General features: G+C 34.6%; 1 protein-coding gene and 1 long non-coding RNA gene across 7 annotated transcripts; one reads left to right on the top strand and one right to left on the bottom strand.

Annotated features, from left to right (window-relative positions):
• Positions 1–1,179: 1,179 nt before the first annotated feature.
• On the top strand, positions 1,180–5,782 carry LOC142170700 (uncharacterized). Its single transcript, XR_012700080.1, has 3 exons — positions 1,180–1,767; positions 4,453–4,520; positions 5,520–5,782. It is a non-coding gene; the product is annotated as an uncharacterized LOC142170700 (long non-coding RNA).
• A 1,206-nt stretch (positions 5,783–6,988) lies between these two features.
• On the bottom strand, positions 6,989–12,867 carry LOC107831794 (uncharacterized). 6 transcript variants are annotated; one of them, XM_016659586.2, is made up of 8 exons: positions 12,563–12,861; positions 12,243–12,363; positions 10,044–10,907; positions 9,795–9,881; positions 9,592–9,709; positions 9,048–9,486; positions 8,215–8,349; positions 6,989–7,225 (listed from the first exon to the last, which is right to left on the bottom strand). In XM_016659586.2, the coding sequence occupies exons 5-7, from the start codon at positions 9,664–9,666 to the stop codon at positions 8,216–8,218; spliced, it is 648 nt and encodes a 215-aa protein (XP_016515072.2). In that variant the 5' UTR covers positions 9,667–9,709; positions 9,795–9,881; positions 10,044–10,907; positions 12,243–12,363; positions 12,563–12,861; the 3' UTR covers positions 6,989–7,225; position 8,215. The 6 variants fall into 6 exon arrangements, with proteins under 6 accessions (XP_016515072.2, XP_075089004.1, XP_075089003.1 ...); XM_075232903.1 differs by lacking the exon at positions 9,795–9,881 and having other exon boundaries at positions 12,538–12,867; XM_075232902.1 differs by lacking the exon at positions 9,795–9,881 and having other exon boundaries at positions 12,563–12,867.
• Positions 12,868–13,093: the final 226 nt, after the last annotated feature.

The following is a 13,093-nucleotide window of genomic DNA, read 5'->3' as shown; positions in this document are numbered from 1 at the left end:
ACGGAAAGAGATCTCTCTTCTCTCACTCAACTACAATTCTCAAAAAACGCAAGCTACTGAAGCTCTAGTAATCAAACGGAAAGGAGATTTCTGTTCTTCATCTTCATCTGTTCTTCCATATATTTTCCACCATTGATAGCCATTAAAAAGCTTGAAAGCTTTGAATTCAAATTTGGATTTTCAAAAATCATTATTTGTTTGGATTGGGTGTTGTTGTAAGTAATTCAGAATATGTTTAGGATTTTATATCTCAATTTTGAGGGGTTTTGGTGAAGATTAGACTTGGTTTTGACTGAATTTTAGATTGAAAGTCGAAGAAGAAGAAGAAGAAGAAGACGTATTTCCAGAAATTGTAGATAAATTGTAGTTAAATTGTAGAATTGTAGATATATTGTAGATAAATTGTAGATGAATTGTAGATTGGGAAGACTAAAACTTCTACAAATATTCTACAATTATATCGAAAATGCCAATTATGCTACAATTGAAATGAGAATTTGGATATTAAAATTCAATGTATCTATTTTGTAGATATCTTGTAGATAAATTGTAGATGCATTATTTTCTGTTTTCACAAATCCAAAACGACTAAAGCTTCTACAAAATCTTCTGCAAAAGACAGTCTACAATTTATCTACAATTTTTCTAATTTGACTACAATCTGACTACAAAATATCTACAAATTCTGGAAATATGTCTTCTTCTTCTTCTTCTTCTTCTTCTTCTTCTTCTTCTTCTTCTTCGAGTTTCAATCGACTGTGTTAACCAGTAACCTTCAACCACTGCCAAAAAAAAAGAGAGGTCAAAGATGGAAGTGAATTCAAATCGTGGGGGATACAACTGAAGGTAATTAAATGGATAAGAAAGTGATGGTAATTGTGGGTGAGAAGAGATTGTACGAGAATGGGGGGAAAACTGAAGGTAAATCGTGGGGGAGAGGGAGGGGAGATTAACTGAAGGTAAATCGTAGGGGGTGGGAGGAGAGAGAGGCGGGTAAACGAAATAAAGTGAAAATATGGTCCTAAAATCACGCCTACAATAAATGAAGGAATTATGGTATATAAATGGTAATTTGGTATGCTTAAATGTAATTAACACAATCCTTAAACAATGAAGATAATAAGATTTGGTATATGGTATAGGTACGTAAAAATCCCTTATTTTTAAGTCTCAAAAGCCCAATTCCAAAAATCACCTAGGGTCCCTTATTCTCTCTCAGAAACAGAAGCCTTCCCTTTCCCACTCTCCATTGTCCCTTTCATTCTCTGCTATGGCAGAGTTCTCTTGGCATTTTTCTCCATTTTTAGCCAAAGTTTGACCTTCAAATCCATACGTGGCAGAGCATATCTCACCATTTCGAGTGTAACCTGAAGCATATCCCTGAAGAATCACGTGAAGATCCAATCCATCTAAAAGGTTTCAACATTAAAATTCAAACGGATCCATTTGACTTCTTTTGAAATCCGAATTTCAAATTCCCGCTCAAAGGAAGCAAGAACCCTAATTTTACACCTATAAATACCAGACTTTGTGACTATTTTCAGCACCTTGGTATCCGCCGCTTCAGACCCTTGTGCCGTTACTCCTCTCCCATTTTTACTCCTTTAAACCACTTTCCAAAAGCTTGCTTCTCTCTTGGTTCTGTAAACATATAATAGAGGCATTACCGTCTTTGTTTTCGGAGTTTGACTGTCGTTCCAGTTAGCGGATCTTAGACTGAAAACAGTAGACCTATTTGCACGCCCCAAGTTCACTGCACCGCAAAAGGTCACTTCTTTTCCCATTTTTGCTTCTGGTCAAAACATGTATAAGATTTATCATCTGTTTAAGCGTATTGCTAGTTCTGGTTTGCTCCTCGTATTTTGAGTATTCTTGTGATAGTTAATGATGCATAAATCAATATCTAATTTTGCTAGCTGATATGTTCTAGTTTTTCTTTAGTTATTGGTCATACATTAGAGATCATGCTCTAGGATTCTCTTTCTTAAAGACCATGCTTCAGTTGTCCGTATGTTTATTGCAAATTAAATAGTAGATAGTTCTGAACCTTACTCATATAAAATGTTTGTATGTTCAAAACATGATCAAGATATATGTAAAATTTGAGGATAATAAACTGAATATATGTCTCTTGAAACTAAGCCTTAAGTTATTCAGATTGTACAAGGCATAATCTTTTTCACTTATCTCGATTAAGTATCCTAAAATGTATTAAGAACGAGTGCTAAATATATATGAGTGAATTCTGGAATTGAATCTTTTATTTTTTTAATATACTGGGGATCCTGATTATCTGAAATCGCGTAACTAAATAACTTACTTATAAGTTCAACAGTTCACATTTAACTTATTAGTCATCGTGATAATTAATTTTGTCGTCGTTCACTCATTTTTGGACTGTGTAAATTAAAGGATTTTTTTTGTTAAAACGTTATGGTGTTCTCAGGTGGTAGGAGTGATATTTTGTAGAAAAAATCTAGAGGTCATAATTGTAGGACTTGAAGATGTTTATTCAATTTCGCATGCTGTCAAACTTTTCCTTTAGACCTCAGGCTTAAAACACTTTATTTAGGACCCATTCCCTTGAGCTAATAATGAATACTAATATGCACTCATATATATTCTATTTTAGAGATCTTATTACTGGGTATGATTTTTTTTCTCGCATTTTTATTTTTAAATAACGTAAAGTAGTAGAAAGTATCCCTGTTTGCTTGATTTTCCCTTAACTCATATTATAAATCATTACTTCCCTTTAAGAATCATTTTTATGTAGTATGCTACTGTTTTCAAGCTTCTAGGTTGTTGCAGATAGACTTGTCTTGTGTGTTCCATTTTTGTATATCACAGACTTAAATTCCTTCCCCTAATTTTCTTTTCCTTTTCCCATTCTCTGTATGTACATTTTGGAGCAAATGGAGTCTTAATTCAAGACTCTAGCAGTGGAGTCTCATAGAGACTCAACACTACCCGAGCATGGAGTCATCACATCCTACACCGTCTTTCTTAGAATGCACCAAATAGCAAGAAAACAAGCGAAACGCTTGGGGGCACCTATGGCGTTCTTCTTTTAATTCTTTTGCCATTCATTTTATCTAACTTTTGTGATTGTCAATTTGCTTGTGTATTTGGGTTTTATCTCAAGTTTGGATGTAATTATTTAGTGTAACGACCTGACCTGTCGTTTTAAGCATTTTTATCCCGTCAAGCTATTTAAAGTCTTCAGTAGCGTCTTTTTGTGTATTATGACTTGCGATAGTGGTCAAGTTTTGTTTTCAGATGATTCAAAATTTAATTGAAGGAACAATCCATGTTTTGGAAGCTTAAGTTGAATAAATGGACCGGAAAGTGAAATATGTGTAAATGATCCCGGAATGGATTTTTGATGATTTCAATAGCTCCGTAAGGTAATTTCGGGCTTAGGAGTATGTCCGGATATTTATTTCGAGGTTCGTAGCTAAATTAGGCTTGAAATGGCGAAAATAAAAAATTTAAGTTTGGAAGTTTGACCGGGGGGTTGACTTTTTGATATCGAGGTCGGAATCTAGTTCCGAAAATTTTCATAGCTTCATTATATTATTTATGACTTGTGTGCAAAATTTGAAGTCAATCGGACTTGATTTGATATGTTTTTGCATCGAATATAGAAGTTGGACGTTCCTAGTTCATTATGCTTGAATTGAGGTGTGATTCACGGTTTTAGCGTTATTTGATATGATTTGAGATTTCGACTAAGTTCGTATGATGTTTTAGGACTGGTTGATGTATTTTGTTGAGGTCTCGAGGGCCTCGGGTGGATTTCGGAAGGTTAACGGGTAGAAAAAAGTTGTTGAAATTCTCTTTGGGCAGCTGCTGCCTTTTTTTACAGCATCATGAATAGTCCCGTGAACAATGCCCATGAACATCCCGTGAGCAGTGCCCATGAACAGTACCCCATGAACAGTGCCCATGAACAGTACCCCGTGAACCGTGCCCCGTGAACCGTAAAAAACGCGTGAATAGTACCCCAAATTTTGGACAGATTATAGGACAATCAGTCCGGGTTTCTTCACATTTTTTTTGATTTTCAAGCTTGGATTTTGGTAATTTTGAGCGAGAAATCATGAGAATTTTTGAGGTAAGTCCCTTGTGATCATTGTTAGTCAATATTATTGAATTATTATTGAATATCCTGGCTAGATTACGTATTTTTGAGGTATAAATCGCGAATTTGGGCATAGGGATTTGAAAATAAGATTTGATGATTTGGAGGCCGAATTGTTGTCGAATTTTGGTAAAATTTATATGGTTGGACACGTGGTTGGATGGGGGTTCATATTCCGTAATTTTTTTCGGGTTCCGAGACCATAGGCGAATTTTAGTGTAATTTCGGATTTTTAATAAAAAATGTAGAATTTCATATGGAATTAATTCCTATATTTTTTATTGACTGAATCGAATTATGGTGGCTAGATTCGAGGCATTTGGAGATTTATTTGAGAGGCAAAGGCATTGCAGAGTAGGATTTTGCTCGGATTGAGGTAAGTAACGGTTATAAATCTGGTCCTGAGGGCATGAAACCCCAGATATTATGTCGTATGACTATTTTTTTGAGGTGACGCACATGCTAGGTGACGGGCGTATGGGCGTGCACCGTAGGGATTGTGACTTGGTTCGTCCCGTGAGACTGTGGAATCAACTGGCCTATTGTTTAATATATGTTTCCTCTGTTTTTCATGGAAATTGACTGTACTTCATGTTAGAAATCATGTTAGGCCTTATGTGATCATTGGTGAGACCTGAGAGGTCGTGTACTTGCTGAATTAGCTGCTAGTTGTTGTTTTGTACTAAGTCATAGCTTTTCTTGTTTATTATGCCCTTGTCTCTTGCTGTTCATTGTTGATACATGACATTACTTTTGTTTGGGCTATTTATATGATTTCCGAGAGCCTGGGAGACTGGAGAGATGGTTGACTGAGTGAGGCCGAGGGCCTAATTGTGAGGTTATTGATACTATAGCACGTGAGTTGTCCGTGCGAATTCAGATATTTTATTATAGCACGTGAGTTGTCCGTGCAGCACGTGACTTGTCCGTGCGGATCCAAATATTTTATTATAGTACGTGAGTTGTCCGTGCAACACGTGAGTTGTCTGTGCAGTTTATAGCGCTTGGGTTGAAGGAGCCCCTCCGGAGTTTGTACACCCCCAGTAAGCGCAAGTACCTATTGAGTATGATTATTGAGGGCTGAGAGCCGTGTGATTGAGCTATTGAGATGAGATGAGTGACTGTTACCTTGAGAGGCCGTTTTTGTTTTCAGTTAATTACTGAACTTAGTTGCTATTTGTTCTTGTCATACATATTTCTCGAATATTCGATATCTGATTTACTTGAGTATGCCCTGATGAGACTTAAACTGTTAAATTGAAAGTTATTGAGATAACTGTATTTGCATAGCTCGTCACTAATTCTCAGTTCCTTATTTATTTCTGTTACTTACTGAGTTGGTGTACTCACGTTACCCCTTGTACCTCCTGTACAGATCCAGGCACTTTTGGTCACGGGTTGTTGATTGAGGAGTCAGACTCAGGAGACTATTGAGGTAGCTGCATGACGTTCGCTAACCTTGACTCTCCTTTCCTTTCATGTTGTACTGTTTTATATTTCAGACAATGTTTTATTAGTCTGATATTGTTATCAGTTAGATGCTCATGCACTCAGTGACACCGGATTTTGGGGATGGATTGTTTAGTACTTTTGGAGTTATATTCTATTTAAAAAGGTTTTTATTTAATATTAACTGATTCCGCCCTTATTGAAAATTTCTACTGTGTTGAGATGTTGAGTCGAGGCTTGCCTAGTACCACGATAGGCGCCATAACGACAGGTGAGGTTTTGGGTCGTGACATTTAGGTTCTTTGCTATACTTATATCACATAGGATACGATAATTAGAATAAGGAATCTAAGATCGATAATCTTATAACTTTCTTTTCTTATTAACTATTCATTTTCTAGGAAGCTTAACACTATGCTTCAGACACCTTTTATAAGGAGTCAAACGGGTTTCAAAAGAATAAGCTAAATACTGTTAGAAGTGTATATGCAAAACAATTTTTACCAACTCTCTTAGTCTATCTTTGAAAATAGATTCTTATTATCATCTTTGAAGCTACATTTTGCCAAGCAATTCCACACATATTTCTTTTTACAAGAAAAGAAAAATATTATTTGTAAAAGTTACTTTTCAAATATAGATAGTTACTCGGCTAACATACTTACTGGTCTTGTCCCATTTTGATCATTTAAATATTGACGGTCAATTATAAGTTTTTACAACACTTATAAAGAGGCCTTGGCTGATCCAGTTCACTTGTTAAGTCATTTTTACAAATTACCACTAATGGAAAATAAACCTATGACAACGCATAGACAACTGTTGCCATAGAGCTATCGCAACGTTTTTGCGTCCGTCTAACTAGGTCGCGTTGCAGTAGCTCTACTGCAACGGTTTCGAAAACCGTTGCCCTATAGCAATTTATTGCAACGGTTATTTATCATTCTACTGTGACGAGTATTTTCAATCAACTAGAACGGTTCAAAGGCGTTGCAATATATGTTTGTGTAACAGTTATTTTTTCTATTGCAACGGTTAAGTTAGGATATTACGACGATTCTTTGCCGCTTTTGCAACGGTTTAATTACTATTGCTACGGGTTCTTTACAGTAACAATCTAATAGGTTCTAATGCAACGGTGTGCGTTATCTATTGCAACGGTTTATAGTACCTATGGCAATGGTTTAGTTTACCTACTGCAACGGTTACCTATCATAGCAACAGTTTACATGGTTAATTGAGACAGTTTTTGTTACCTATAGCAACGGTTGAGATAAGCTATTGTAACGGTTTAATTGAACCAACAATATACTCCCTGATAGTAAATAAATATTTACATTAAATTATAATACACAATAATTTATATAAATCACAAAATAAAACTAATCATAAACATTTACAATCCAAGTTGTAATATCCATAAAAGCAAAATATTAGAACCCATGTACATAAGTTTAATAATCCAAAAGTTAAGAACCAAGTACATAAGTTTTACAATCCAAAAGTTAAAGAAGTTTCAAAATGTTTGATAACAAAAGATTCCTAGAACATTTAGAGTTTCAGCAACAATCCAAAAATCTTCTTAAGCAGGATCTTCATTCCTTTAATCTTCCCTTTCTTCATTTTCTCCATCTACAAAAGAGGATAAATAAAATCATTATCTCTTTAAATGCTAGTTAACCATTCAAAAACAAATGAAAGGTCAAGTCTTTTAAAGGATTTAAGAATACCAGACACACAATTTTTTTTTGACATTATTATGAGCACTGCATTATTATGAAGTGAAATCTAAACTAGTTACCTCTCCATTTCTATAAAGGACGCTGGACATCGCACGTGTAGTGAAATTTTTAACAACTACCTAAAAGACCAATTATGAACTACCAGATGCAAGATAAGTCTCGAAATGTTGAATTTACATGAAAATATATTAACTTTCTATCGTTACCCATTCTAGTTTAGTTGACCAAGAAGTATACTTAGAAGGAGTAGAACCAATCAAATGGAGATAAGTTGCTTTCTCGCTCTGTTATGCATAGTAGACTAGCAGAGTTAGACTAAAATCTAAATGACCAATTCTAGCAAATGAATTCACATGCCAAATTGCTGATTCTACATGTCACTCTCGTTGTAAACTTGCTGCATCTACATATTGGAAAATCTTTCCACATAATCAAACAAAAAAACTGATCGATAGCTGAAGTAGACGTGGCAGACTGTGGACATTGCTAGATGGCTTACAATGTTAAATTTCAGGCCTACTGAACTTCTTTCCATAGAACCAGGGGCGGATGTACCTTAGGCCAAGTGGTGTCACATGACATCGCTTGGTCAAAAAATTATACTAAATATGTATATTTAATTAAAAGGAAGAAACAAATATGAGGATAAATAAAATAAAGTGACACCACTTGACACAAACAAGACATCTATATTCAACTTGGCTTTAACAATATCATCAAAGAAAGTCATGTTGAAGATAGGAAAGCATGAAATCAAAAAAGATGCGTGAGTAGTCTGCCTCTGTGTGTTGTGAATGACAGAAGAGAATCAGAGGTGGAGCGTATGAGATATGGGTGTAACTGTGTGGCTTGTAACATCAAAGAAATTAAGATTGGTACCTCATTTTCTTTGTTGCTGCTTATGAGTGGCCACAAGAACTGTCTGCAATGCATTGGATGTGGGTGGCCTGTTGTCTTCTTCTAAAGTCTGTACATGGCATGTTGGACTGGTGGCATTTCCAAGCAGATGTTGGTCTAATTACATGTTTAGAGAGAAAATTAAGTACTAGATATGGTTTTTACTACTTGAATTTGTCAACTAGTTCACATAAGCACATTGATATCCTTCATATTTCAAGTAGTACATGGCCAAAAAGGAATTCCTTAAGAAATAATTTCAGCACTCAAATGAATAAAGAAAAGAACATATTGCATGATGTCCAATAAAGCTGAAGTGCATAAAATGACAACTTGAAACAGAATAATATCCGAAATCGACAAGAAGTACCCCAGATAATTAATCAAATATCAGAAAATTAAGATCTCATTGCCAAATAGATACTGAAACTGAACACACTATAAATTCCAGAAATAAAATAAAAAGAAAGATACCAACAATTAAGATTAAAGAGATACATTTTTATCATCTTCTCATGGGACAAGCGGTGGTCAAAAGCTAATCACTCCATTAAGCTTAACATTTTTTTCCATTTCTTCTCTCTTTTGGCTTCAAAAATAACAAACAGAAGTTCATCTAAGGAAGTTCTGTTAAGGTTGTTTTCACTGTTTTCTAATAGTTTTTGAGATTTAAGCTTCATTTCCTGATGTGTCCCAATTATTAATAATATTCAATCCAGAAATAAAAGAGAACGACAGCAACAATGTGTAAAGAAGAAGAATTATTAAAATACTGCATCCAGAGATGCAGTATTTTGCAATAATTAAGTACACACCTTGATTAGTACTGCCAGTAGATGGACGATTGATTAGTTGAATTGCAACTTGTTGTGCAGAGGAAGCTTCTCCGAGTGAACGACCACCGAATGCTAGCATATTAGGATCAATTCGTAAATCTGGGTTAATATGCTGAAGTTGTGCAACAACATTAAGTGTAATTTGTTGCCGCCAAGTTTCCTGTTGTTCCTCGAAGTTTTTCTGCATCCTTTGTTGCATTCTCTCTTCCATTTCCTTCATTTTTTGCTCCATTATCTCATCAGTAGTCTTTGAAGAGGGTCCAGAATTTCCAGATTTTTGTTTCAAGATAGTCTTTGTAACCCCACGACCATACAATCTTACACGACCTGGATATTCAGGTCCCATGACTGTTGCAAATGCATCAATTGATTGGTTATCATCTTCACTTTCTTGAGTTTGTATTTGCTCCATTTCAGCCTACAAATAAAATTTAAGAGAAGAAAATACAAATAAATAAAACTGAGTTAACAATCAGGACCAAAAAGATAATCTTGACAAGATTTAAAGTAGAACTCTTTGTACAATTTTGCGCATTGTATCTTCATATGATTCCTTGTATACTCGACCGGGTTTTCTTGATCTCGTAGCCACAAACATGTCCTTACTTGATGGTTCCTCAGAAGTTTCCTTCTTTTTTTTTCTAGTTACATGAAAGTCAGCATAAAAATTTTACTAAGTAAGGTTAAAAAGTTCATATTAATGAAAAATAAGAGAAAATACCGAACCTCGCGGATTGTGGCAAAACTTGTTTTGCCAGCAGTGTGTGAATTCTTTAACTTTTTTCGATTCTCATTATTAGTTTTCGAAGTTTGCTGCAACAAGTAAGCTTTTATGTTAAACATCTAATACATTCCTGCCTTGTGCATTTTGATAATCTAAAAAGTGTTGGACACAAAGACAAGACGGGGAATGAACTTCAAAAGAATTACTCATTCTCTTTGTCCAAAATCAAGTTTACTGTGTCTATAACTTACCTGAGCTTTATCAGACTTCCAGTATTCAAGAAGGTACTTAAACTCAGATTCTGAAACATAGGAAGGCTTTTTTTCCATTCGAAGTTCGTCATTGGCATAGGCTTCATAGTAGTTTTTCTTCAACCAACACTTATAGCATGCAATCTTGAAGTCCCACAAACAGAACAAGTATCAGCCTTCGCATTGTCATTCCAAACTAGCATGCAATCATTAGGGCATGCATGTATTTTTTCATAATGAAGACCCAAATCTCTTATCATGTTTATAGCCTTGTTAACCGACTCTGGTAGTTGAGCAAAGGGAAATGCCTCTTTTATCAAGTCCAGCATGTCTGAAAATGCTACATTACTCCACCCATGCAAGGATTTAGGCAAGTATAGCCGAATGGTGAAACTTAGTTTAGTAAAATTTTCACACCCAGGATATAACTCTTGTTTTCCCTCATCAACCAATCTAAAAAATTTCTTTGCATCTTCAGATAGTCCCTCTTTCACTCCTTCTTCATGCCTTGACTAACCCTTTATATTTCTAAATGTATCATGAAGTAGTTCGTCAATATCGTCACGCATGTCAAAATCATCATCATCATTGCATGGATTAGGTGGATTTGCCGAGGAAAATCCTTCCCTATGGAAAACCCATTTGGTATAACCAGCAACAAACCCATTTACTACCAAGTGATCCTCCACCACATTTCTATAATGCCAATTGCGATTCATGCACTTTTTGCAAGGACATAATATTTCATTTCCCTGGGAAGCTCGTTCAAATGCCTTATCAAGAAAAGTATTTACTCCACGAATATACTCATCCGTCCATCTTAGGAGATTCATCCAACTTTTATCTCCATAATCCATTTAATTCCTATAAGATATTAGTAAATCACCAAAATTAAGATTTATGTTAAGCTAAGTTACAAAAAAATTAAAGAGAACTAATGTTATCAAATAAACCATGATCAAGTACTCTGTTAATCTAGGATTCAAGGATGGCGATTTAGTTCTCATCAATATATGTAACCTTTAAATCTTTACAAACTATAAGTATTCTACAAGCAAATAAGATCCTTTCACTGTAATGCATATGCATATAAGGGGTTTAACCAATAAACCACTTTTACAGATATAAAAAATGATCTGAACAAACAAGATCTCAATTTAAATTACACAAATAATTTCCTGCTCACTTTTTCTATAAGTAGCACCATATAGATATAGCAATTAGAGTGTGTTTTTTGTAAGTAGGATGTAGAAGTTTGGTATGTTTCTTTACTGAGGCCCATCTATGTATGAAGTGCTCTCACAAAACAGATACCTAGCTTTTACAAACAAATAAATTGACTTACCATCAAACAATTTAAACCTACATCTAGAATAAAAGTGAATATTTTTCATAAACTAAATACAAGTAACGATCTAATAAAATAGAAGCAGATACTCCCTACATCCCAATTTTAAATCAGACGACACCGTGCACTTCTATGTACTTAATAAGTACCAGCACCTGATTAGAACCTTTCAATTTCCCTTTTCTTTTTTCCTAATATGTGATGTTGCTATTATTGACGAACACAAGAGCAGAAGAGTAAGGGGAAAAACGTGATACATATTTGAACAAACACATTGAACAAAAGTTTGGAATATATTATCTCTTCTAAAATATTCAAACATTGCTATCATGGAACACACATCTACAAGAGAAAAAGAAGGCTGAAATTTTTTACTAGTACCTGAGTTTGCACCAAATTAATCAAAAAACAATACATGTATCTTTTACATTCACTAATTAATTAATGTATCTTTTTACCAATATATTATTAAACTATAGTAGTTTTTTTTAAGAGAAAGAATACAAAGCTACAACAAAACATGAGCAGATCTAAAAAGGGGCAGTTTTTTTTCCTTCTATGCAAGCATCATATATTTAGTTTATTGCAACTAAATAGAACTAACAGATACATTCTTATCTTGATCCACATGAACCACATAAGTTAAAAGCAGTAAATAATGAAACCCTTTTACCCTGTACCTAAAAAATGGAAAATGATTCCTTTTTGTTTTGAAAGAACAAACGATTCAAAGCCTAGCATACCAGTTTCGGTTCAAATCATAAATCTAAAGCAACATATACACCACTGATACCCAAAAGACTAAAGAATAAAGAAAACCAATATATCTAAATAAGAAAATAAGAACTTACAACTTCTTCAGCTAGCGATTTCTCACAGTGTGCCTTTTGGAAAAATAATTTCTCGCGATTGAAGCTAACTGAGAAACTAATTATGTGAACACGCTCAAGGAATCGATCTTTTCCGGAGAATCTGCCAACAGAAAACTCGCTTCTAATTGTAGTTACTGAATAAATTAAAGACTCTCATAAAGAAAATGCATATAAAATTAAAATAAAAAAGTAAGACCACCAATTTGTGTGCATGCAAACAAAAATCACAAAGAAAAATGAAAATCTGAAACTAGCCAAAAATAGGAAAACATACGCTGATGGTAGAAAGAGATCCCAACCTTTTTGTCTCTGCGAATACACTTTGCAAAATCTCAACTATTGATTTCTAACTGATTTTGAGACCCCACGATTCTGCTACTTTATGAATCTATTGGGTATTTAATTTTACAAAGCTAAATTCCACCCATAGCTAAGAACCCTCATTGCAGTGTTTATGTTACAAATTTGGATGAGAGAGAGCGAAATTGGGAGTGAAATTGGGAGGAGATGAAATTGCGAAATAATTAGCGTGAGTTAGGGAGAGAGGAAGTGGGTTTAGGGTCTGATAGAGTACATGTTGTTTAGGGAATGAAAAAGCTGATATTTTATATTTTCAATAAGAAATAAGAGTAAAAAAAATATTAAGGAAAAGATTTTGGCGGGTTTGGCAAAATAGAAGAGGGAAAATAAGGAGGGAACCCATAACCGTCCCTATAGGTAATTTTCCCCAACACCGTGCCAATAGATACAAATATTGCAACGTTTGTAACAACCGTTGCTACAGTAAGATCTATGGCAACGGTTCCTGTACAATGGCAACGGGTAGATTA

The sequence above is a fragment of the Nicotiana tabacum genome, chromosome 16 (assembly GCF_000715075.1).
Source record: "Nicotiana tabacum cultivar K326 chromosome 16, ASM71507v2, whole genome shotgun sequence".
Lineage (NCBI taxonomy): Eukaryota > Viridiplantae > Streptophyta > Magnoliopsida > Solanales > Solanaceae > Nicotiana > Nicotiana tabacum.
This window is presented reverse-complemented; position numbering and strand designations above follow the sequence as displayed.

Excerpts from the sequence above, each read along its gene's own strand:
- LOC107831794 (XM_075232903.1), bottom strand. The coding sequence starts at position 10,150 with ATGAAGCCTATGCCAATGACGAACTTCGAATGGAAAAAAAGCCTTCCT. Across the intron at positions 9,487-9,591 it reads AAGATACAATGCGCAAAATT|GCTGAAATGGAGCAAATACA; the intron begins GTACAAAGAGTT and ends TTTTATTTGTAG. Across the intron at positions 8,350-9,047 it reads TACTGGCAGTACTAATCAAG|ACCAACATCTGCTTGGAAAT; the intron begins GTGTGTACTTAA and ends ACATGTAATTAG.